The 27,551-nt window shown below is 32.2% G+C and overlaps 1 protein-coding gene across 1 annotated transcript in view; it reads right to left on the bottom strand.

Moving 5' to 3' along the window:
• Window positions 1–27,551, bottom strand: part of LOC129972503 (exostosin-1-like) — a 335,773-nt gene that overhangs the window by 22,207 nt on the left and 286,015 nt on the right. Inside the window, exon 4 of the mRNA XM_056086659.1 lies at window positions 1,557–1,802. Coding sequence (XP_055942634.1) covers window positions 1,557–1,802 — 246 coding nt within the window. The remainder of the gene's footprint in view (window positions 1–1,556; window positions 1,803–27,551) is intronic.

Genomic DNA, 27,551 nt, shown 5'->3' with positions numbered 1-27,551 from the left:
GTGAATATTTATTTAATGTGTACCAAGAGATTCACTAGTGGTAAAGACCATACAAAAATCTGTATATAATAAACAAAACATATAAAAACAAATGTTGAATTTATATTTTTGTTTTATTACTATTAAGAATTCACCACTATTAACTAAATGGCATAACGTTCTACAAATGTTTTTATTGGTGTGTGTGTGAGGGGGGGGGACTTAAGTGAAGATAATGAATCTTACTAACTGATGTTGCTAGTGAGCCTTAAATGACTTATTTTTCTACAAATGTATCTATTGATCAGACAAAGAGTGAATCACAACTGACGCTGCTAATGAGCCCTAAATTGAAACTAAATAACCTTAAAAGGCATATTTTTCAAATTGATGTTGTTGGTAAGAGTTTACAATCTGATGTCAGTTCATCTAATCATGATCGAGCATCTGATAGAAATCTTTGGATATCCAGTAATTTTTTACAAATTAAAAGCAGATTTGAACTTCTAGACTAAAACATCAGAAAATGAAAATACTCTAGGCTTGATACTTAGCCTCGAATATTAGGCCTAAGAGCGCTGTAATACTGTAAACGTCACAAATAGGATTCACCAATAATATACAGAACTACAGACTAAACAAGCCATGGGATTTAAAAGGAAATGACATGACAGAACAATGTTTTAAGAATCAAATGCCAATTATTTGTGTGAATAAATAGATTTTTATTTGACATTTCGGCTGCAAATTCTCAATTGCGATAAACAATGCTTAGTGAATAAAAGAGGAAATAAAAAAAAAATCATCAATGGCATGACGTAACCAGCAGGTGTGGTCTCCCTAAAACTTTCTCGCACGCTTTCTAATAAAGGTCGTATTTCAGAAAACGCTTTCCCCTGGTATTGGCATACAATAGCTACCAAATATTAATCTTTGGTGTCAATTTGGCATTTTTACTGAATCCAACGAAGATTAATTTCTGGTATGCGGTTAAAAGTATCCGAAAATCAAATTTAGGTTTTTTTCCAGATGACCAAAATCAAAATTTAACACAAAACTACGATTGTAGTCACAAAAATCCCATACCAAATATGATATATTTCATTGCATTTTTAAGTTAATGATCGACCCGTTGTTGGATTTGACCCAAAATTTGGAAGATTTCTACACTATAGATGTTAAATCTATGTACCACATTTTATCTCTCTAACTCTCTCCGTAACTTCTATTCAAACAGCCGGACAGATGGACTTCCTCTCACAGATTTTGCTCAAAATTTGATAAAAAAATCTACAAACTTGGTTTTGATCCCGTATACCAAATTCAACTGTCAAGCATTTTTGAATTATCTTTGTCCCGATAGACATTTTCTAAAAGTGTATTTTTCGAATTTACGGAGATGTGAAAAGTGGAAATACGTCAAAATATCGAGTTTGAATTTTTTGACGATTACTATACTTCATATATGAGAAAATAAAAAAAATTTAAAAAAATGTCTTATGGCAATAACAATTGGAATCTTATATAGTTAACTTGCAATTCACATTGAATTGTTCATGGAAGAACAAACTACTGACCCTTGCCGCGTAGGCCGATTTGGCGACCGTCTTGAGAAGTCGCAGGAGCGGCGATGAATGTGCGGCCATGGAAACGTAAATGACGGCAGTGAACTTGGCGTGAGGCGTCTGCGCCAAGTGGTTCAGGTAGAAAGGGAAGTCTCTCAGCACGTCCGAAAATTGGGGCAAGATGGGCAATGCTCCTGGATGGCTGTTCCACACATACGAGCTGCGCTGCGCGGGAATACGCACTCGTTCCCGGATAATCTGGAAAGAAAAGGAGGAAACATTGTTAGGAGTAATATTTTACAAAATGCCATGCATATGTATAAAAGTATTGTTAAAATACTGTGAACACAGATCATCATTCATCGCAAGATTCTATTATATTGTACCTAATTTAGTGAATTAAACAACCAAGTGGTTGAACCATATACGTCATTTCTTAACCAAACCATGGCATTTACTTTTTTTTTTTTTTTGCTTACTTATATGACCATCGGTAATTAGTTGTTGTTGTTGTTTCTGATCCCAGGTGGTGTAACTGCACTATATCACCTCCATGAAACCAAGCTGCACTATACCAAACCATGAAACCACCATGAAAGATCTCTAAAAAGTCCAAAAACCATAGTGAATCCCTTAAAATTTAAACATTTAAGAATATGATTGGGAGAGGCTTGATCTGCCTTGCACCAAGGACATTCAGCAAAGATCCTCCGTCCGTGTTGGAAGGTGAGAGATTTGGTGTGTCCACTCAATAAACGAGAAAGAGCCGTTTATCATGAAACTACCAGTAATTAGAACCACTTGCATATATAATTTAGTCCAGTTCAGCGATATTATCTCAAACTTCTCTTGAATGATTTCAATAACAATGCAACAAAAAATGACAAGGCTTATCACAATTTTACCATCGGGGACACCACAGAAAACTTATCACCTGAAGGCACCTCAGAAATGAGGATGAGGAAGTATGAAGGTTGGTTTTCCCCACCGGTACAGAAATGGTGAGGGTCGGCTACCTCTTTCCAATGACGGGACGTGCTCTCCACGGGAGAGTTGTACCGTGGTCGTCGATGGCTCTTAGAACTTAACTTTAGCTCCCGCTAATGCTGTTGCGGTGGTCCAGTCATTCAAATTCAATTCGAAAGTCTTTAATTATTCTGGGCGGAGCATCCAGTGTGGTTATTTATACTACAACACATTGTCGTAAAAGTAAGAATTTGCTTACTAACACGACAAAAAAAAAAAAAAAAAAAAACCAAGAATCAAGTAACCCCCAAATTGAGGTTATCGGTTAATCAAGCCAAGATAATATTTGTGGAACCTGATTATCGATACAATAATTTCTCATCCTTCAAATTTGAAGCGGCACACCCTGGTTGTGGTGATAGTGGTGGGTAATATTAAATTAAAACATCGCTGGAAATTTAATAGCAATTTGGGCAATAATACATTCAATTCAGTAATAATATCCGATTAATAAACTACTAGCATTATTTTCAACTAGTTTCTATTATATTGAACTACTAGTTTCCATTTCTTGAAAATAACAGAGACATTCACTACAAAAAAGAAACACCAAATTTATTGCAAAATATGTGAAATGGCTGGTAAAGATAAAATATTGAATTAAATATTAGATCCCATTTTTTTAAACTACAAATATTTTTTTAAATGAATTAATTCCTTCTCGTTTCACGAAAAGAATCGAAATGTGCACAATTAGTACACATACACACACTAAAACAAGCGAAATGAAGAAAAACAAATTGATAAATTAAAAAAACTTTTTTTAAGAAATGTTAATATCTTCAATGACTAGTTCATTTCTTTTTCTCGATAATAACTGAAACGCACCCAAACAAAAGGAATCAACAAATTTATATGAAAATAAAGGAAATTACGAAAATAATTTGCTAAATTCAATAATAGATTCATTTTTTCAAAGTTTTTTTTTTTTTCTTCCCCAGATTAATTCAATTCATTGTTTCGAAAGTAACAGAAGCACACTTCAAAACAAAGAAATCTCGAAGTCATATTTAAAAAAATAATAAGAAGATACAGGATATAACATGGAGAATTCAATAAGTGAATCTTTTTTTAATTAAAATTCTTTTTAAAGACTACTTCATTTCCGTTTCTCGAAAATAATTAAAAAGTTCTTCGTCAAAAAGAAAAAAAAAAAGTACGCAAATAAGAGAATTAACTATGAAACAATTTAAAAAAAGGAGCAAACCAAAGGAAGCATTCAAAAATTCCACCATTTCAATTCCAACAATGCGTGTTAACACCTGGAAACAACAACCTACACAATCCCTAAAGGGGATCTTTTCAGTTTTGATAAAGCTACGCCCGACACGGCAACTCTAATGAAATTAAAATCCCGACAATTCGAATGCCGGCACAAAACGAAACCGAGAAAATATATAATGAAATTAGCAATCACAGCGCTTACAAATCACGCGAAAATTAATCTTGGGGTTGCGAAAAGCACCTTTTCGGTTAGATTACTTATTCAAGAGGCGTCTTCTCGAGCGCGAAAGCTAGATAAATGCTATATAGTTTATAAAAGGAGAAATCTCTCTTAAACTGAAAACCATTCATGCACGAATCACTGAGTTTGATTAGGCAGATAGCAAAATTTGCAAAGAAAATCTACGGTGGAAGAATTTATTTAATCTCTATAAATAAAAGTAAAATGAATAAATAGTTTATATGCATAACAGAAATTAAAACTACTCAATATATTTCCAACAAATTTTGCTCACAAGTACTTCTGCAAAGACTGCATCATAATTAATTAAATAACTATAGCTATTTATAATTAAACAGCAATAAAAATTAATTAAAAAGCCATTGTTTCAATAAATATTTATCATACCACCAGATGGCGCCACATCCTTCTCATCGGAGAATTCAGAAGTGAACTTCAGTAGAAATACATATCGGAAAGATTAAAGCCTAAAGTAATTTTTTATTTATTTATTTATTTATTTATTTTAGAAAATATGGATTTTTGTTTATTTAATATTCTTAATGTTTGTGCCATTTTCTTTATAAAACTTCTCTATAAACTTTATTATTTTGTTTATAAGTCGTTTTGAGGGGGAGGGGGTACACTGATTTTTTATATTCGCATTTATATATGCTTTAACGCTGTCTTACATCTACTTTCTCACATTCTAATCTATGGTAGGATTTCCTTAAGAAAAACATCAAATTAAATTCTAAAGTATATTTTTTTAATTCAAATTTGGTATAATAACTTCTCATTATCGTTCCTGATCAACAGAATATGCAATAAACTGTTTTAGAAATATTCTATAATTGTTTTAATGCTTCAAAATGGGGGAGAAAATTGAAAATATCACGTTATCATCAAATATCAATATTTAAAGAATGGATAGAAACGCAGTCTGTTTTTTAATTCAGAATTAGATAATATATTTCTTACGCTATCAGCAAAATTTTAAGTAAATCATTTGATAAATCTCTGGACCAAAAGATTTTTACTTTATATTTCTTTTCAACAAAGGAAAAAAAAACTTTTCAAATTAAAAAACTTGTCATTTAACTGATAGATTTGATTTCATAGATTATTTTAATTTTTCTTCAGCAAAAATTAAAAACTGAGAGCTTTTCAAAAAAACTCATTATGTTGCTGACTGGAAGGGGTATATAAAATTTAGATTTCGTAATATTTTTTTAAACAGTCATTTATTGATTAAAGCATAAAAAATAGAGTAGAGTTAATGACATTTATTGCAATTTCTCCCAACTGGAACTGTATGTCTGTCTCTATATGTTTAGAAATGCCTTGTACATACTTTTAAAACAAATAATACATTAACGTAGAGTATAAGCTTAATGCTTACAAAATTATTTATCGTTTAGTTACGATATTATTATTATTTTATTTTTAGAATCTACTGCATATCAAATATGCAGTTTACTTGTTGCTTTCCAACTGAATTATTTATAAATTATTTAAGGCACAGCAAAAAATTTGAACTCAAATTACAAGAATACGTTTTTAAACATAAATATCAAATGTTTAAAAAAACATTCACCGCTTTTAAATGCGTAGCAATTATTTAAATCCACCCAAGTTTAATTTCAGAAAATTGTGATCTTTGATAAATGGAAATTAAAAATGAAATCCCATTTAATTTTAACAATCCAAGCTGATTGTATCTTGAGTAGCAATTAATTAAAAGTTGAAACTCAAACACACAGATCTAGAAAACAATCATATTGTAACCGGCATTATTAAAAAAACAGAAAGAGAAGCAAGGAGTCGAGGGTTTGTTTAAAACAAACCAAATAGAAAGCAAAATTAAACAAAATAAATACAATGCACATGATTACAAACACGCGAAAAATATCTATCCCCTTCTCCTTTCCTAAAAAGTATATAGTTGAAGGGGGGAGAAAAACGAATCAAAACGAATAGAATGGAACCACCCTCTCCATTCCTCTGAAATTCTAGACGGAAACTTTTCATAAACCATTTTCTTGAGTAAACTTGAGTTATCTTCTTGACTATTTACATAAAGTGAAAAGCCAAAGGGGGAGGGGGGAATAACTGGGGAGCTACGGAAAATAAAAACAACCTAACAAAATAAATCAGATTAAAATTAAAAAGTTAAGCGATGACTTAAAAATCCCTAAAGCGGGTATTTTCCGGGAGCTTACGGAATTCAAACAGATAGAGAGAGAGAGAGAGAGATGGAGACAGGGAAAAAGGAAAAAAATGGGGAATTTTTGATAAATTTTGAAACCAACTCCCGATGGCTCACAGTAATGCAGCCTCCTTCATCCCCAATCTATATATTTATGGAGTTTTTCCGCAAGAGATCCGTGCCCTGCGTCTCAATGCAGTTTTATTTCGCCGCCGCATATTTTATTAAGGCGGCGCATATTCACTCCCCTTTCAATTCAAAAGGCTTCTTCACGTTTTGGAAAAGCCTTTTAAATATTTGCCATAAATATCTTTTGAGAGCCGTTTAATGCAATCCACTTGGAAATGATTAATTCGTAATGCTTGTACCGTGGGAGAGGCCAGGGGAGAAGCATGCATTTTTTTAAAAAAAGGTTTTTTTTCGAGATTGGCAGCTTCAAATATTTTTGCATCATTAATAAAAAAAAATTTTTTTTTTAAAATCCTATTTGAGCAAGAGATTATGAAGCAAAATTTGCACTTATTTTTTTTTTCTGCCGGGAATTCATTATATTTTAATAATTAAACATTAATTAATTTAACACTAATAGTAACTCAGTAGTAAATTTAATTTTTTATCAACAAATTAAATGGGATTTTTTTTGTTCAATTAAATTTTATTTAATTATCTGACAATCTAATTTTTTTAATTACATCAAATTTGATTTTAAAAAGTTTTTTAACTTTCCGTTGTTGTTCAGAAACTATATTGTTATGAATCGATATTTTGGCTTTCCTGCAATGCGAGTCTTAAACTCGAAAAGAAGATTTTTCAGATATTCTAATGGGCACCAGGTCAATGATTTCCGACATTGGCCATTAAAAGGTTCTCGAAAATACAAGAATTATGACTATATCAATAAGATGGGATATTGCGGTGCTTCAAGAATACTCGAAATCTTGTCCCATAGATTATACATGTGAAGACTCTCTAGTTGCATTCAGAACTATGGTACTACAAGAATCCGGTCTTCTAAATAAAAATTAAAAACAATGACAACTTAAAGTTGTAAGCACACGTCACAAGCTATGGGCAATCACTTCATTTCAGGATTGTGTAATAAGTATTTTTACACATTTTATAATTCATTATTTAGACAGATATGGAAATCTATAGTGAGAAACCCAAACAACTCAATAGTGGATAACGATGCTTTATCTGACTAGAAAAGTTAAAACACAACCAAAATCCATTCAAAGAAAGCACTTGCAGACACTCGCAATACAAGCAGATATAAAACAGCAATAGCTTTTAGGGTACATGCAATCGTTACATCGCTTTAATTCTCTTTCATCTATATAGGTTTTCTGACAGGGTATGGAATTTTCTAGAAGTGCATAGCATCTTGGCAACTTAAAGAGATATTGCTATAATTCTTGTATTTTCGAAAACATTCATCTTGATCTCAAAATGGACTCACCACATGATAGCCAAGTTTGGAGATTGATTAATTAACATAAATTCAATATCCAATAAGATTACCTGTAAATCTTTATTTTTAATAATGAGCAAGAAAACATTATTACAGAATAATAAAAATATTTATATTTGCCTTTAAATATAAAATGTCAATTTTTGATATTTGAAATATAATGTTGCTAAAATATATCAAACATTTTTTCTAATCATTACGATCATAATCCAGATAATTTCAGAGCAAGAATACACAATTTTTTTTCTGCATATTCGATTTTAATTGTCATATTAGTTATAATTATACATTGCTTAAAAAAAAAAACTTAGAAGAAGAAATTTAAAAATCTAAATTCAATACGATTTTATAATATCCAAAAACATTATAAAAGAAATGACATTTTTATCTTGTGCCGATAAATAATTTAAGAACGATTCTTAATTTATCTATATGAAAACAGAAAAAAAAAATCACACATTCCGCTAAAGAAAAACTAATAAAAATAAAAAGTATAATATGACTTTAACGATGATTTTATTATCCGAGAGCCTTTCAATTTTAGCGGATGATAGCAGCTCCCCAAAATAAATTCTTTTACATGTCAAGACGCACTGCACTCTCAAAAACAGGTATAACTTCGTAACATGAATCATGGCCAACATCATAAAACACATATAAATAAAACCTTCTCTTTCATGATGAGAAATATTAATATCCCTAACTCTAATCATTTATCCCAAGTAAAAAAAAAAATCGGAAACAATAAGACATAAAAACGACGCTGTCAGTAGCACGTCAAATAATAGACGGCATCGCAATACCTACCGAAATAACGCCATGCAAAATTAATAACATTTCGACGTTCGGTGTCAGTCGAGAGGAGAGATGGGGGGAAAAAAACCGAGGGATAAATATTTGAGGGGGGGGGGAAACCATTCCCTTTCCGGGAAAAATATGCATAAAAGATGGAGGAGCAAGTCTTTTCGCAATGCATTATGGGATTAGGAAATGTTGAAAGCAGTTTTTACAGATTTCTCTAAGGGGTGGAAACTTTAAAAGAAAAGAAATAATAACAACAATAAATATAAAAAAAAAGGAAGTCACATTGTTTCCTCTTATTCCAGAAACGGAGAAAATAAAAAATAAAAAAGAACGATTAATCTGATAAAATGTCACAAACTGAAGCTCTTTACAGATTGATAGTCTTGAAGCATTCATCTTATTCGCTGGTTGCAGTAAATCTTACTCAAGACTTAAGTCTGCGGTGGTGAAGGCATAAAAAAAAATGAAAGACAGAGAAGGGATTTTATTGAAAAGATTAGGGATGAAAATATTCCACAAGCGAAGAAAGGAAGAAAAAGGGTTGTAAAAGTTATGAAGAAGGTTTTCAAATCCTTGCTTTGCTTTGGTATTTGTTGAAGAAACAGATGGAAGCTAGAGAAATATTAAAACGCGCCGTGGTTTGGAGCAGGCATTTAGAGTATTATTTATTATTTGGGTGCGAGTGAACATTAGGATGCAAACGGATTGAGATTTCGATAGTCAGAGATACTTTATGAATTGAAATCGGAATGTTTTCAATATGGGGGGAGATTCACACATCTCTTTTCCTTTTCAAAAATTCTTCACCTCATTCTTCACCTTTTTTTTTTTTTTTTAATTATTCGTTCCAATATTTGGACAAAAACCATATTAATCAGAGTCGGTACATTTCCAAATATCAATATTAAAAAAAAATCGGTTTTTGTAAAATTAAGAATAATTGAATTACAAGTAGGAAAGTTTTTTTTTATCCCTATATAATTCATTTTGATTCCTTCATTCATTTATGGGTTGAATATTTTGAAAAATTTATAAAATACTCGAATCTTTATATAAAATATACAGGGAAAAAAATAACAACAGAGAATAAATTTCAAGGAGAGGGGTTAAAAAGACATATAAAGCAAAAGTTTTGGGATTCATTTGGTAATTCAAAAATACTCCGGGTCAAATGATAAATAGCAAGGAATTTTCAGATTTTTTCACTTTATTAAATATTAAAACAAATTCAAAGAAATTTTTCATTCTATGAACAAACATTAAATTTTTTTAAAAGATTTAATCTAAAGCTCGAGAACTACACATTATATTGAGAAATCATTAGTCCAAACAAAATATATCAGTTTTCAATTTGAGATTTTATATAAGACGAATTCCCCAAATTCAGAGAAATAGCGTTTGAAGATATAAATATTGCATTAAAATGTAAATTATGCAAATATAAAAATAAATGCAGCTTCCCAAAGAATGAACACGTCACAAATTTAAAAGGTTTAATAAAGAGAAAGAAATTAAGAACATTGAAAGAAAATATATTCGACATTTTCCACAAAAATAACTTTTCAACGAGGTCACCTACATCATAAACAAGACAACAAATAACTTCTTTAAATACCAAGAAAATGCTTAACTTCTCTTAGTTTGCAGTTACATACTTCTGAAAGTACAGACAGATAGAAGTTCACTCCTTTGTTGGATTTGGCTCAAAATTTGACAGGCGTCTACATTATAGATCTGTATACACAATTTCATTCATCTAGCTCTCTTTAGCAGTTATCGTGTTGTCTTATATTAAAACAGCCGGTCAGACAAACTTCCTCTGATTAGATTTTGCTCAAAATTTGATAGAAATCTATAAATTTGGTGCAAAGACCATATACCAAATTTCATTTATCTAGCTAAAACATTTTTGAGTTACGACTGTCACAAATAGACAGACGGTCTTTTTCCAAAAATTTATTTTTCGAACTCTGAGTGGTTTAAAACGTGGAAATTCGTCAAAATCTGGAAATCGAATTTTCTGACGATTTTTATATTTTCTCTATACTTCATATACAAATAATTAGTAAAAAACAAATCATTAATCAGACCTCCAATATGAGTATCAATTTCTAAAGTACATGATTTACATGAAAATCAATGGGCTTTCATGAGAAGCCCTCCAGCGATAGAATTCCCGTATCTGTTAATTGCTTTAAAATTTGTCTTAACTCTGCAATTCACCAAAAGAAAGGAAGGGTGGGAAGGGAAGCAACCCCTAATTCTTCCGTTACTGTTCCCGTTAATAACAAAAGAATCGTTATCACCTTACTCCCCACCATCATTTTTTAGAACAAAAATTCTTGATTAGATTAACCCCTTTTTACACTGGAGTTTAATGAGGAACAAAAATTTACCGTCCGGGAAGCGGAATGGATAGTCAGAAACAACAAGGAAATAAGTACAGAAAAAAAAAAGAGGAAAAGAATAGAGAAAAAAAATAATGTAGAGGTCCCCCCAAAAAAATCAGCTATTAAAGAGCAACCGAGACCCTAGGGACACATAAATTCTTGCAACTCCGTACTTTTCACTTTCTTCTCGGCCGGTCATTATTAGTTTGCATCTAACATAACTTCGCCGGGGAAAAAATATTAAAAAAAAAGAAAGAAAAAAAAAAGGAGTCTGAACAAGCTATTAAAAGGGAGAAGGTGAAAGAAAAAAAAAATAAAGATAAAAATAAAAAAGAAAAGAAAGGCTGTGGAGCTGAGAAATTTTCCAACTTTTTTCTTTCTTTTAACATTAGATGGTGGTATTGGCGTGGAGAAAGGGTCCAGCGGTAGTATACGATTTCAGGCTACAGTTATTGAGTGTCAGGTTGGTCTGAAGGAACTTAGAAGTGGTGCTAGTAGTACCTCAGGAAAATTTCTTGTGTATCGGGGTCATTTTGCACCGGTCCCTTCAGAGGGGCTGTGCAAAAATTTCATTTTATATTAATAAATGAAACTGCGCCTTAAATTATGATTGCAAAAACATAGTTTGGGGAGATAATTTTCACTTGTTTAACATAAGGAAATTGGGTTTTCATTATGCATAGACAGTCAGAACATGAATGAATTAAAATAATTAATGCTACTTGCGTACAATTTAATCCAGATGAGCAATATAATCTCCACTCTCTCTCAAATGATGTCAACAACAATGCAAAAAAAAAAAAAGAAAAAAAGACAAAGTTTATCACAATTAAGGCTCCAACCGGGAGGGGGGGGGGACCTCAGAAACGAGAATGAGAAACACCCGGTATGATGGTTTCCTCTCGCCATTCCGGTGGGTACAGAAATAGATGGTACCGGCTACTTCTTATTGATGGCGGGACATACTTCCTACGTAAAGAGTTGCACCGTAACCGATGGCGACCCTAAGGACTCACCCAAAATTCTCGAAAGTGTTGCGATCGCGGCGGTCTGGTCATTCAGATTTTCATGAGCTTTCGGGGGAGTCGCTGTAGCCAGTTAAAGTTATCCCAATTATGGCCATCGCTACGATAAATTTCTCAGCTCATGATACCAATTTAAATAAGTTTTACACATTTTCTCCAGGTTTTTAAAAATCAAATCAGTATTTTACATCAAGATGAGTAGAAGTGGTGTCTGCAACGGAACTAGAATAATCCTCTAATGTCAGTCATGCAAATTTGGAATTATGCCTCTAGCTGTATTGACAGTTAGAGAAACATTTAACCTGTTAATAGGGTATGGACTAATTTGTTCAATTTTCTTCATAATGAAGACTTTCTCATTTGCAGGAATTTCCATCAGGAAAAAGCCGTCATACTCACTGAAGCTGTCTTATAGGAAAAACGGAATATTTTATCACATCCGGTTAAGAAATTAATAGAATGACCGCTCGGTTAGTAAGATGATGAACAGGTGGTATAAGACATCTCTTTTTTTAAAAAAAAGAAGAGGTACTTTTCTTGTCCAGACCATCTTTATTTGTCTTACTACACTTGTTCGTTAAGACACGAAATATAGACTAACTTCACAAATCCAATGATTTGAGAGTACTGTAAAATTCTTTCGAATTTCATCACAAGTAACAGGAAATGTCCTCTCAATTCTTTTGTAAGGCCCATAAATGTCCAATAAGCTTCGCTGCTTAAACACACAGAGTGGATGGCAATTAAAAAAAATTATTATTCGAAATGCAATTGGCTTTTCCATCCATGTAAGGTTCGTTAATATTCCATAGAAATACAGTTAACGAATATTATCAACACCTACATCATCAACAGCTATATCTTGCATCTACAGATAGCCTGTCATCTTCTGAATATGTGTATTTCACTACAGTATGGTTGACGGATTGGTAAGCCACTAGACTCAAAACAAAAAATTCATAAGAAATATTACACTTTTCAAATCATACCATACCAAAGCGAGACCATACGTACAGTCAATGCATCTATACTACTATTATAAATGTGAAAGTTTGGATGGATAGATGGATGTTTGTTAGTCAATCACGCCAGAACGGAATTGGATGAAATTTAGCACAGAGATAGATTATAGTCTGGAATAGGACATAGGCTACTAATTATTCCGGTTAATTGAGTGGTTCATTTTTTATTAATTAAAAACTAACTTTCCCGCCAGAAATCTGACGCCAATTCCCGCCAAAAATGAGTAAGGCTTCAGTTTTTTTTCCCCACACTAATAAGGTTAGGCTTAATATATTTTTGACCGATTATTTGAAAGGAATCTGTTTATTTTCTTGGTGTTTGATGCATTTAAAATTAAACATTGTTAATGAATCGATCTTTCGGATTCATTCTGAAGCACTTTTAAATTAAAATAAAACAGATTAAAGGAAATTAAAAATGTCTAATCTGCATATCGTTACCCCAACTGACGTAGAAAATCCACGCATTTGCGTTACCCCAACTGGCGTTGAAAATTCAAGCATGCGCAGTGTGTTCTGATTGTTGACAACTGCGTTTTCATTTTAATTAAAAGTTAAAAAATCATGTCTATTATACTGTTGTAGCTATCTCAATCTCGAATGATAAATAAAATAGACTTGACTTGATTTTAAAGAAATACGGACTCGCTGTTTTGTTTTATTTCAATTTACAATGTAAATCAATTGTTTTTAGGTTAATTGTGTGTTTTTGTAATTAAATTGTATTTATGTTAGTTATATATTTTTCGCATATGCTTATAGTTTTAAGTGCATCGGTTTTTAGGTTAGTTTTAATTTTTTTTTTTTTTTTTGATTTGTTATTATTTGAACCGTCAGTTCTCATACATACACATCAAAATTTCCACGCGAACGAAGTTGCGGGTAAAAGCTAGTTATGAAATATATCTGAAAATATAATTCTTGTTGAATCAAGAGTGCTTCATTATTAACTAATTTAACGAAGCCATTTCAGTTCACCGAATTGATGTCATTGTCCAAAACTTTACAATGGAATACTTATTTATCTAGTTAAAAAAAAAAAAAAGACCGATTAGATAACATTGATTTTTAAAGTTATTTGAATAATTATTCACCGATAGTGTCACAATTTTTAACATTTGCCGACTCATCTAGTTGTTGGTGTTGTTATTGTCGTGTCTATGGAAATGCAAAAAGTGAGGAAAGTCTCAGATATTGTCAAAGGTCCGGAAAACCACTGCAGCCGCTTTGGTGCTTCAGGATTGTAAAGAATCTCCTAAAGTGGATCCATCAGCGGCAACCAGCCAAGTTTTAAGATATCTGCGGTAATAGATGGACACTCGAAGATGTGTCTCTGTGTGAGCCGAGTTTCCGGGCAGTTCTTGCAGTAAATATAGGTTCTTGTCCCATCAGGGAGAATCTTCATTCCCTTATAGTGATTTGTAGTTAATCTAGCCAGTGTAGTTGTTACATTTCTAGGGAAATTAAAGTCGGTGATTAAAGACTTACTAGAGAGCAGATTTATAAGTCTACATCTGGCTACAGCGTTTGCATCCGCAAGACTCATCTTGTTAATTATACAAAATACAAATTATCAACACTCTACCAATATAAGCATGTTCAAATTATGAACACTGTCTATATAACGTTAACTATACAATTCAAAAGGACAAAAAGTTAACTAAATGCAATGTTTAATTTTTTTTTTTTTTTTAATTTTAACCACGTTGTTTGATTTTATATTCAACAAAGTAACTGCCAAAAATATTCTGCAAAAAGTCTGAAATAATACTAAGTGGTTTTTATATTATGTAATCGCATATATATTTGCAATAAAAAAAGAACAGAAATTTTACTTCGTATTGAACGTAAATAGATATATTCCCCTATCAGTACACAAAATTTCAAAGAATTTTTTTTAACATTCACACAACAAAAGAGAAAAATACATTTATGTCCCCCATATCAATATTTTAGAGAAGGAAATAAAAGCAGTATGTGGGATTCCCATATGACCAAAATGTCAAAACTCCACTATAATACAGAACAATGATGAAATGAATGTCGTAAAACCCACGCATATAGTTAAATAAAAAATAGTATTCAGATCCCTTAAGAATAGTCAAATAAAATTTTCTTTCCATATTAATAAGGATATTCTTCCATTTGGTGGTTTTTATTTATTTTATATGGAGCTAAAACTGCATTTGCTACAAAGTTAGAAGATATAACTTTTGTTACGCAAGGGGTAAAATTTTATTCCTTTTGGTGTTTTCGAATGCGTATTTTCACTAGATGCAGTTAGTAAGGACGATGGAATAGTAAAAAGTTTCAAACTATAAAATGAAATGGAAAAAAAGGAAATTTTAAGCATCATGTAAAAATTTATTCATTTTTTACGTATTATTATATTTCGTTGAGTGAAATTTAAACCATGTTGCCAAACAAAGATTACAGTTGTTGACTGAGAGTTGCCACTCTGTCCAAAGAAAACAAGAAAAAAGAGGGTCTTATTTATTTTTATCGATATCAAAAAAAAAAAAAAAAAAAAAAAAAAAAACAGAGAGAAGGAAATGAATTTATTACCAAATTTTACGTACAAATATTGGAAATACATCTGGAAGCTTTGACAATTCTTTAAATCGGGGGAGAAATGAAACTCGCATGGCTCAAAGCCGCATTCCCGATGAAAGGAGGATAGAGATGCAAATCTATCGCAATAGATCCTGTTCAATGAGTAGATCAAATGATTCAAAAGAAACGGAAGATGCTTGCTTCCCGGCAAAAAGATGGCCGACCATCGTGTCAAAAATGCGACTTGGCGAATGTTTAGATATTCCTGCTCCATATTTTTTCATTAAAAGACAACTTAAAGAACCTGCAGATTAATAAATAAGAAAGCGGCATTTAGATCCATTTCACATCACTGGCTGCAACGTTTTTCGAAGAGGGGGTAGGGAACTTCTCTCTCTGACAAGGCGAACGTTTGAATCATTAGGGAAATTTTACCGAAAAATAGCTCGGTTGGTACATAATTTCTGATAATAAATCCGTTTTACTCTCGTTCGTTTTTATAGCCCTTTAAAGAGTTAAAAACCCCGATTCCAGTATGTTTATTTGCTTGCATTTTATCATGGCTTTAATTAGAGTAATTTCAAACCAATCCACTGAATAATAATGGATCCACTCTGTTTTGTGAATGAAAATCCCAACATGAAAAGTACGATTTCTTATCCAAAATGGAAGGAAATCTAATCCACTGCACAATATAATAATCATATAGAGAAATGACTAATTTTAGGGGAATATTGTAATCAAACGTTTTTTTCATTTATATATTAAAAAAAAACAATTCAAAATAACCATTTTGGAATAGCTTAAATACTTACAGTTTAAATTACCTTCCTAAATGTGCGAATAAATTAACGTCCTAACTGGGTAACTAAATTGTCCTAACTGCATAACTAAATTAACTTTTTAACTACGTAACTAAATTAACTTCCTAACTGCGAAACAACTGACATTTTAAATAAAGTACAGTTAAAGAGATCGTGGTAATCGTGAAGAAAAATGTATGGCAAATCAGCTGACATCTGTGCAAAGAGATTTTTTTTTTAATTAGAAAATATAATATATAAAATTTGGTTCACTACAAATATATCGAAGTTATCGCCTAACAGAATCAAAGATGAGAAATAAGAAAAAGGAAGAAAATAAATTCTATGAAAATAGCCTTTTAAAAGATATTTTCATTGATGTAATTATAGTAACAATTGGTGAACATTTATTTATTTGAAATATTTTTTGAATGTTGGTGTTGAATTCATAATTTAGTACTATAAAAAGTACGGAATAATGAAATTAATATTTCCTTTTACTACCAGATGGCGACACTTGACTACAATCAAAATTTAATGAGATTATTGATTAACATAAAATTAAGTTATGTAATATTAAATAATAAATCGTTAAGAACAGGTTCATATGTGTTCAAAATTTTAATACTTGAAAAAAACCTTTAAAAGCGAGAAAAAAAATTACAAAATTCCATCATTAAAAATATAAAAAAGCCAACCTAAACAAGTCTTTAAAAATGTTCAGAAAGAAATTTCAAATTTTTAGTTCAAATTCCCTGATGTCAATCAAGAATGTTTGGTTACAATTCATTTCTAACTACATATTATAAATGACATCCTTATGCAGATATATAAGGAGATACGAGGGAGGTAACTCCCGATTTTAAAATAGGCAATAAAATGATAATATCACAGCACTCAACTTCTTCCACACAATACATCCATCAAATCATCTCCTAGCTAATCTCCATCTCACATAAACACGCACTCATCGCACCACTCCCGATCAATCACACGGCAGTTTCGGAATCACCCCCTACCCCCACCCTAGCAATCACGACATCCCGTTCCGCGACATCGCATTTAATTAGATTCCCAATCCAGCCCGTTTCTCTCACCCCCCCCCCCATCGCATTTTGAATGAATGAATGAGTGAAAGAGCGAGCAAAGAAAAATTCCGGAAAATGAAGGAGCGAGAGATGAAGGGGAGGGGATGGAAGATGGTGGAAAGAAGAGGCCCTGGAGGGGAAAATGAGATTGCGATTATCCCCGGAGATTACAAGTTGCGAGATCACCTGACAAAAGAAATCCTACGTCACCTGGTCCCAGGAGAGGACACTTAATGGACTAGGGTACTGGTGCATGGGGCGCAGGATAACATCTTGCTGGATCTCCTGCGAGAGGAGGGACCACGGTTTGTGAGCCGGGTCCCATCAATTAAGCTGTCAAAGGGAAAGGAATTTTCAAGATTTTAACAGTTTTTTTTATCTCTTTATTATTATTTTTTTTCTCTAAAAGCGAAAGAAGAACCGTAAGTTAAAAGACTTAAACGAAATAGTTTAGAAGACTATAAAAAATAACTAGATAGAACTAGAAAGAGAGATAGTCTGAAGTTAGCGGATTTTATTAGATTCCCTCTGATCGAAGAAAAGAATTTGCATTCGCGCTAGTGAGATTATCTATGTCACGCTAGTAAAATTTATTAGGTGGTTGCATGTATTTTAATCAGCGACATCTATTGGTAAACATGTGAAGCATCTATATAAACAATGGTTTTGTGTGTTACCAATTCATTATTACTTTATTGTTACCATTTTGAAAGTTTTCCATTTAGTGTTATTGAGTTATTCAGTATATAAAGATCCCAACCATGGAACGCTCCAAATTGCATTTTAGACATTCATGGCTTTTTTGTTTGTTTGTTTTATTTGCTTTGAAGATATCTGCTAGCCGAAGCCCATCAGACACTTTTAGAAACTTATGGTGTGCTATTACGTCATATCAGAATTGTCGGTTTTGGTTTCAACGATTTAAGAGTGGTAATTTTCAAAGATTTAAGACTGGTAATTTTCAAAGATTTAAGAGTGGTAATTTCGACGTCAATGACAAAGAACGGCCTGAAAGACCAAAAAAATTCGAAGACAATCAGTTGCAAGACTTATCGGACGAAAATAGTAAAAAGTTGTAGAAAATGATGGAAAATATTTTGATTATATATATATATATATATATATATATATATATATATATATATTGTACCAATTTTCTCAATAAATGCCTTTTTTAAAGTGAAAAAATGATCAAAATACATGCAAGCACTTAATATATAGTTGAAATTAAAGCAAGAGACGTAGGAGGGGAAAAAAACTAGCTTAAAATCTAGTTAGCATAAAAAAAAAGTCAGTTAGTAATAGTGTGCATTTTAAAACTGTTATGTAGAAATTTTAACCATTGTTCAAAGACAACAATTCCCGAATTTTCCCAGGATAGACTGTTGGTTTAAAGGCGCAAAAACCATATTTGTCCATGATGCGCCAGACGTATCGGGACAGGCAGAATGTATACTAGGTCTTAAGTGGAATCAGGTATCGAATCCGTAATCTTTGGAAGGCACCAAGAATGTCTATTAAATTTAAATGATCCTAAATAAGAGCTTTTCTAAAAAAATTTCTAAAAAATGCATAAAACATTGAAATTTTCTGTTTGCATCTAAGCAAATAAGTGAATTATACAAATGGTTTCGAGATCATTTAAAAATAAGCTTATTTAATTCTAAAGATTGAACCTATTTCTAAAAGATTGCCGAACTTCAAGACTACAAGACAACTGAATTCAATATTATTAAAAAATATATTTTTTTTTAGATTTCAAAATGACTTAAAAATAATTTATGTGTTCCTTCGGAAGTTATTGTTTAAATTTTAATTAAAATCATAATTTAAATTTTTTTAAAATTTCGTTCCGACGTGCACTTGTCCATTCTCTAAAGAATATGTATTCTATATTTTGTAATTTTGCTGTAGAGCGGCAAGAGACAGACACATATTCTCTTTCATTACTAGTAAAGATTAATGTTGGCGTCAAAACGGAATAACGTCATATTTCAGCTTGGCGATGGTTGAGGTTTCGTTAACAGAATGTATGATCGTAGCGCAAGAACTAGCCTTAATACATTAGCTGTCACGATTTGCGCCGCCGATTCAGATTATCTATATAATTAGATGACCGTAACTGCAGGAAAGATTACCTAATTAGATATTAAGTGTGAATTAATTAAATAGCAGATGTGAATCACAGGGAGTCACGAGGCAGCCAATGCGTTAAGTGAGATATATCTAGTTGTTCCAAGTCCCAATGCCTACATGTAATATTTTCCCAACTATAAACCAATCTTCCGATAGCTTCTTATAAAACATACACCGATTCGGACTAAGTGCTAGGGAATGCAGTGACATTAAATTAATTGAAAGGCAATCATTCAACTGAAACAACGTAATTGTGATTTCACAATAAATAGGCATTAGGAACTACTTCTGTTATAATAATAGTAATCAAAAATTGCAAGTGTCGTTAAATAAAGTACATCGGAAACTGCTCAAGAAATATTTAACAAATGAATAACTGCTCAAACAGTTAATATCGAAATGGCTAAAATTCCAACACCAAAAACTGCGCCAAATCCAACTTTTCTTAATACACGAAAGTATTTGATTTGAATGACTGCAAAAGAATGTTGTTTTTAGGCAATAATTGTTTCATTATGTACCTTAATTTTTAATATTTTTTAATGTAAAAGAATCTATACGGCTTATAAGCTTATTTTTAACCATAAGAGCACTGTTTAGGAAAAGAAGCAAACCATTCTTTGTTTTGAAGTATATGAAAGAAATAATATAAAATAAAATAAATAAATACCGATACTAAATTGGCACCTTAACCATTTTATTATTTGTCACTATCTAAACAAAATAATATTTTAATTTTTGTAAATACGTAGTCGCTTTGATATATTTAAGAATCCGGAAAAAACTTATAGAATCTTACACAACGCAACTTTTTTGGTGAATAAAAGCACTGATTGAATAGAGATGCAATTTTATTTAAAATAAAAAATAATTCAATGTACATGTGAAAACGGACAAATAATTAGATAGTTAATCTTGACAACAAACTGTTGCTCTGAAAGAAGAACATTAGCTAACTGTGCAAAAAAATTGTTCCGAATAGAATCTTACATTATAATCGAGGACAATTGTCATGAAAAATACCAAAATACGGAACAAATATTTAGCAGAAATTTTAATGACTTAAACTGTTGAATTGACTATACAAAACAGCCTTTAAATGTGCATCCGCTTTAGGTTAACCGTTAAGTTTGCAGTTATCTTTAAGTTACAGGATAAGTCTGAGGGGAAAGCTGTGGAAGTTGGAACATCGTTTTCTTCGCGTTTAAATAAAAGGTTATTAATCTCAGAGGAAAGTTTAAATTAGGTATTAAAAAGGCTCATACAATGAGTTATAAAGCATAATAATATTTAATTTAATTTAATTAGGAGCAAATTTTTATAAAAATGAACCAAAGAACTGAAATCAAAGTTAAATCCAACAGTATCAATACATTATCAACTATTGAAGGAAGGAATGGCTCTATCCCACAAATAGAAGGCAGTTGTCCACAAACTCAAAACAAAAGGGAAATACCGACAAACGTAGTCTCTAGCAATACAGAAACACACTTTTTCGTCGATTTCAAAAATAAATGTCTATTTAAACTGACCGTTGACAAACTAAATTCAAACAAGTGCCAATTAAAAAAACTCACATCTATATTCCTTAATCTCCAGAAACATTGCTGTATTAGACCAAGTACCAAAATTCAGAAATCAGTCAAATGCAGCGATTTTAATAAATACATCATCGGTCACAGTGAAAGAAGCAGGTGCAACATCCTGCCCAAAGTTGAAAATAAAAGAAACCAAAGAAAATCGTAAAACACGGTTTCGAGTGACACAGAAACCCATACCACCATCGATCCCATCAATAACAATCTAATTAAATCCGCCGCTGTCAAATTTCAAATAAAAAAATTACTAAAAAATTATATCTATAACCCATACTCTGCAGAAACACACGAGCCCTATAAACCACGAACCAAAGCACAGATATCAAAGTCAAATCCAGCCATATCAATACATTATCAGTTGTTGTGAAAGAGGAAGCAAATGCTCCGTCTTGCCGAAAGGAGATAGTTGTACCATAAGCTCAAAACAAAAGAAAAAAAAAACTTCAAACACTGCTCCTAGTGACACCGAAACCCATGTCCCCTTCGATTCCACAGGCAACAGTTAAACCCGCCACTGTCAAACTTAGATTCAAACATGTTCAAATAAAAAAAATACATAATAAAAAATTATATCTAATATAACCCATACTCTCCAGAAACACAAGTCCCTCTAAGCCAAAAACCAAAGCAAGGATATCAAAGTCAAATCCAGCCAAATCAATGCATCATCAGTTGTTTGTGAAAGAGGAAGCAACTGCTCCGTCCTGCCGAAAGGAGAGGGTTGTACCACAAGCTCAAAACCAAAGGGAAAGAAACCGTCAAACATGGCTCCTGGTGACACAGAAACTCATGCCTTCATCGATTTCACAAATAAACGTCTAGTTAAACCCAACTTTGTCAAAAATACATTCAAACAAGTGCCAATAAAAAAACATATTTATATTTTTTAATCTCCAGAAACATGCCTCCAAGAGGTGAAGTACCAAAATTCGAAAATCAGTCAAATGCAGCGATATCAATAAATACATCATCAGTCATAGTGAAAGAAGCAGCTTCTCCATCCTGCCCAAAGTTGTCCAAAATATAAGAAATCAAAAAACCTTAAAACACGGTTTCGAGTGACTCAAAAACCCATATCCCCATTGATCCCATCAATAACAATCTAGTTAAATCCGCCACTGTCAAACTTAGATTCAAACATGTTCAAATAAAAAAAAAATAATAAAAAATTATATCTATAACCCATACTCTCCAGAAACACACAAGCCCCTATAAGCCAAGAACCAAAGCACGGATATCAAAGTCAAATCCAGCCATATCAATACATCATCAGCCGTTGAGAAAGAGGAAGCAACTGCTCCGTCCTGCTGAAAGAAGACAGTTGTACCACAAGCTCAAAACAAAAGGAAAAAACCGTCAAACACGGCTCCTAGTGACACAGAAACCCATGTCTCCATCGATCCCACAGGCAACAGTCTAGTTAAATCTGCCGCTGTCAAAACTGGACTGTAGGAAGGGACGATGGGAAAAAAAAAAAAAAAAAAAAAGAAAGAAAGAAAATCTCTACTGAATAAATCGGAAGTCGCAGCATGGATTCGCCAATACGCAGAAAACCCATTAAGGATGGAAGCAGCGGCAGCAGCAGAATTTCTTCTGCCAGTCCTTATTGCCTCTACTGGCAAAGAAATTGATCGCACTCGGTTTCTACGGTACATTAGCATGGGCAAAAATTCAATACGAAGGCAGGTTCGTTTTATTATCGAGAGAACAAGAACGTCGATCAATCGGTTAAGCGGATGGTAGTAGTTAACAAGAAGCGATTGAATCGGAGTTAACAAGAGGAATTGGTTAAAGTGTGCGAACTGATTGAGTAAAGAATAAGATTTTTGCATTAGAGATTTTTTGGTCTGAAGTTCGGATTGATTCAAATTTGAGCGCTTATTTCACTTTCACGTTAACCCTGTTCGGAATAAAAACAATTCTAATTTCTGTTGTTGCTTCTTTCATTAAAATTTTTTCTTAGGAAATATTATAATATAAGCACGTTGTACCTAAGTCTGCAAAATTAGTTAATTTGAATGTTTTTATTTCGAATTCATCGCCATTTTCTTTATAGACTTTTGAAACTTTTGCAACAATATATTAACTTCCAGCTTATAATCCAATTTGGGTTAGTTCGAAATCAAAATTATAGAAAATTATTAGTTAAATACTCCGCTTTTCAGTTCATCGTATTTGTTTTACTGGACAGTGTTTTCAATCAAAAATACTGTTGTTACTTTTCAATAAATCTCAGCATGATTCTTGAAGACAGCGCATTTATTAGACATAGAAAACGGAAAGAAAAAACACACACACACACACAGGTACTGACAATTAAGCACACAGCATCATGTTAAGCAGTTTGCAGGAGGAATGGTGCTGGAACTCAGAAGAAGCAAAATCACACAGATATTCTTACGCGAGAAAAATAGCACGCTCGCTTCATCCCAACAAATACAATACAAAAATTTCTCACATCTTTAAAATCCGTGCACACGCTAGACGTGCGTATGCACAATTTATTTTGAAGCATTATTTTACTCAAAGAGCCTTGAACTTTCATATTCTTCACATATTATCATAACTTATTTCTATATTACAATTATTGTTTTTTAAATTGTGTTATTTTATGTTATAACTATTATTAATTTATTAATTAAAAAAACAATTTATTCATTGAAATTATTTTCTACTTATTTGCTGAGTATTACAAGCTAACAGTGAGATATTAACAAAAAAAAATCTTTTTCTTATTATAAAATCACTTATTTAGCCTGATTTGCTTCAAATTTGTAATGACGGAATTTTTAAAATTGATCTATCGCCACACTAAAACCACGTTTATTCATGATAATATACCATTTTTAAAATACTTAAAACCTAATAATCAGTTAAACATAGATTATTTAAATTTAAATCTGATTTCGTACCCATGGCGCCATCTAGTAGCGAGTTTAAGATATATATAGTTCACAATTAAAAAGTATAGAATAATTAAAAATAAATTGAAAACTATCGTTTCCTATAGCTGTATTTTGTTCACACCTAGTCATTTTCTTTTTCTTTTGGAACCAACAGCACCGAATAATTCACAGTAGCATGCAAGGATTGAATGTCACTACATCTAAAACAATTAGAAAGAATCATGCCAGTTCAATCAAATGTTTGCCGAAAAGTTATAATTTCTTCAATTCCGTCAACTTTCAAATAATGAATAGTCACACAATATAAGGCATTATAATTTACCAAAAATCTCTGACATAGAATTGGGAGAAAAAGAATTAGAGAAACAAATAGGATTATTTAAACCTCACTAATCACAAGCCTCAATTATGTTTAAAATCACCACGAAATAATACGTTATAAACAATAAAAACATTATATAAAATAGCTTGAAATTTTCAACCAACCTTTCTTTAAACCTTTACTCGCTTACCAATCCGCAATAAATATAAATAAGTATTTTTCCAACACATAAACATTCATCACTTTCTCAACTTATTCTCATTGAAATGATGATGGAATACATACATTAAATCCGATAATTGGCTTCAGTTACAAAAAGAAACCAAAAGAGAGAGAAAAAAATGAAGAAAAAGAACAGAATTCACATTCTGTGGCATCGGGTACAAACAACATGGCGTGATCCACGTGACGCGGTGAGTTCACGAGTGAGCGAGTTTATAACCCATTTGATTGTCTCTGAAAGCCGCCCAGAATTTTACGACTTCCTTTCGCACCAGACTCGCTAATCGGGAAGATCTCACGAAGAAGGGAAGAAAAAAAAAAAAAAAAAAAGGCGTTGATAGTCTTTTGTTTTAAAACGAAAGCAGAAAGCCGTGAGAACTTTCTACGTTCATTTACGATAACCATGAAGACGTGATTGCATGGACGTTTTTTCTCAAGGGCTCGATCAGTCAGTTTTCTCATGAGCCAAGGGACACGACGTTTTTCGTTGAGAAGAGATATTTTAAAGGTTAATAAGTGGCTATGTTAAATACGAAGACTTACTTAGCGCATAAGGAGTTCGGCTGTTTATTTAAAGGTAACAGATTGGATCATTATAAAGAAATGCTAGTAACATGAATTGGAATTTAAACCAACGGACCAGTTATCCTCTCAGCGGTTGTGTTTACAACAGAATGAATCACTATAACGAAATGCCAGTAATATGAACAAGAATCAAAACCGACGGGCCAGTTATCCCCTCAGCGGTTGAGTTTTTTTATATAATGAATCACTATAAAGAAATGCCAGTAATATGAATTGGAATTTAAACCAAAGGGTCAGTTATCCCTCTGTGTTTGTATTTACTACAATGAATCGCTATAAGGAAATGACACTAATATGAACTAAAATTAAAACCAACGCGCCAGTTATTTCCTCAGTGTTTGTGTTTCTACTACAAAATGAATCATTATAAAGAAATACCAGTAATATTAAGTGGAATTTAAACCAACAAGCCAGTTACCCCCCCCCCCCATTACCATTTGCGCTTACTACAGAATGATTGTAAAGAAATGCCAGTAATATGAATTGGAATTTCAACTAGCGGCCCAGTAATTCCTCTGTGTTTGTGTTTACTACAGAATGAATTACTATAAAGAAATGCCAGTAATAATAATTGAAATTTAAACCAAAGGGCCAGTTATCCCATCAGCGTTTGTGGTACTTCAATAATACGGTGCAGTTATTGTCTCCAGTTTGTTAAGTATGATTCATGAGCTCTTTACATTTACTGTTCGATGTTTTAAAACACAAATATAATTAACCAAATAATAACTCAAATATTGGCTACAACATAACAAGTGCAAGAAGTAATACTCGCTTTGAGAAAATTAACGCTATCATTCACTAACACTGAGAGTATCACTTGAGCAGGGAGGAAAAAAAATTAAACCTAGTAAAATACTCAGGTCTCGGTTCTTAATAGAGATATCGCCGTAATTTTTGTATATTCCAAACCCTTAATTTTTTTTTTTTTTTTTTTTGTCAATTCGAAATTATCAACCTGAGTTACATTAAAAATATATCAGAAAAATCCATTCACCTTGCTACGACACTAACTGATCAGGGACACAAACTATAGATTCGCAACAAAACAATTTGATACTAAATATTTTTTGGAGAGAAAATCATGAATATCAAATTATTTGATTGAAACTAAGCGCACTTGCTATTCTCGGGATAGACAAAGGTCAAAATTTCCAAGATTTATAACGCGCTTTCTAGTTCACAAAAATCTTACTCGGGTTAACAAAAGTACCATCAATAAGGAGTTATCTTTAGAAAAGTTTCAAAAAATAAAGCCAATCAGATTTTACGTTCAGAATAAATTTCCGAAGAGGCCACATCATAAAACCTCATTAGCGGACCTCAGCGAATAATAAATACGTAAAATTACAGAAAAGCCATTTATAATGATCAGTGCATCTTTACCACCGCGCGTCAAGGGAAAATGCAAGGATGATATCGCAGGGAATGAAGTCACACTGGAAAGTTAATTACCTTATTTCTGTCAAAATCATTAATAGTGGAGACATCGGAAATTATTAATGAATTGAAAACGTGGAGAGGTTTTCAGAAATGAACGGATGAGATATTTGTTCGATTCATGAGGATTACTTCCACTTGTGTTGGTCACTCCACTTGTATGCTCTCGTTCTACATTAATTTAATATTTTTAGAATTATTAATTAATCGCTAGTTATGTTAAAATTTGATTACTTACCAAAGGCTCTATCTGGTAATTAGGTGGTTCTAGATTTTAATTTCTAGAAACCAGAATGACCGGTTAATAGCTAAGCCTGGTTTTATTTTAGAAGAAAAAAAAAAATTAAAAAAAAGACAGAAAATAATTTTTTTTTTAAATATATTACTTAGCACACAAGGTTTTTTATTTTGCGTAAAAATCTATTTTTCGTTAAGTTCTGTTATTTCAGCAGAAATAATAATATTCTTCTTCACATATCCTACATGTATGTTTTTTTTTTTGTCGTGTGATTATTTTAAGCCAAGTGTTTTGCACAGTAGCTTCTGAGGGTAAAGACCTCTGAGCACCCGAGAGCAGAAGTCTGACTTCTAGCTCATATGAAGAAGAAACATGCACACACTCGCTTGCACAACCCCTTTTCACAGGGGAACTCATTCACGCACCTCACAGATAGAACACAGGGTAGAGAACAACCATGCCCGAACCAGGACTCGAACCCGGGACGCCTAGATCACGGGGAAGACGCGATACCCCTAGGCCAGGACTCCGGCACATGTATGCATGTATATACATTTAAAGAAATTCGGTCCCCAAATTTTGTTGCAGTTTTATTGATTTTGGAAAAAAAAAAAAAAAAATCTTTATAACCATGTCTGTATGTCCGTCCGATAAAAGACAAAGCAGATGACGAAATTTCGTATATCTTTTTGCAAAAAAATTACGTTTAGTACAAATGCTAAAAT

The sequence above is a fragment of the Argiope bruennichi genome, chromosome 6 (genome assembly GCF_947563725.1).
Source record: "Argiope bruennichi chromosome 6, qqArgBrue1.1, whole genome shotgun sequence".
NCBI classification, from domain to species: domain Eukaryota; kingdom Metazoa; phylum Arthropoda; class Arachnida; order Araneae; family Araneidae; genus Argiope; species Argiope bruennichi.
The sequence above is the reverse complement of the archived record's forward strand: the minus strand, read 5'-3'. Positions and strand labels throughout refer to the sequence as shown.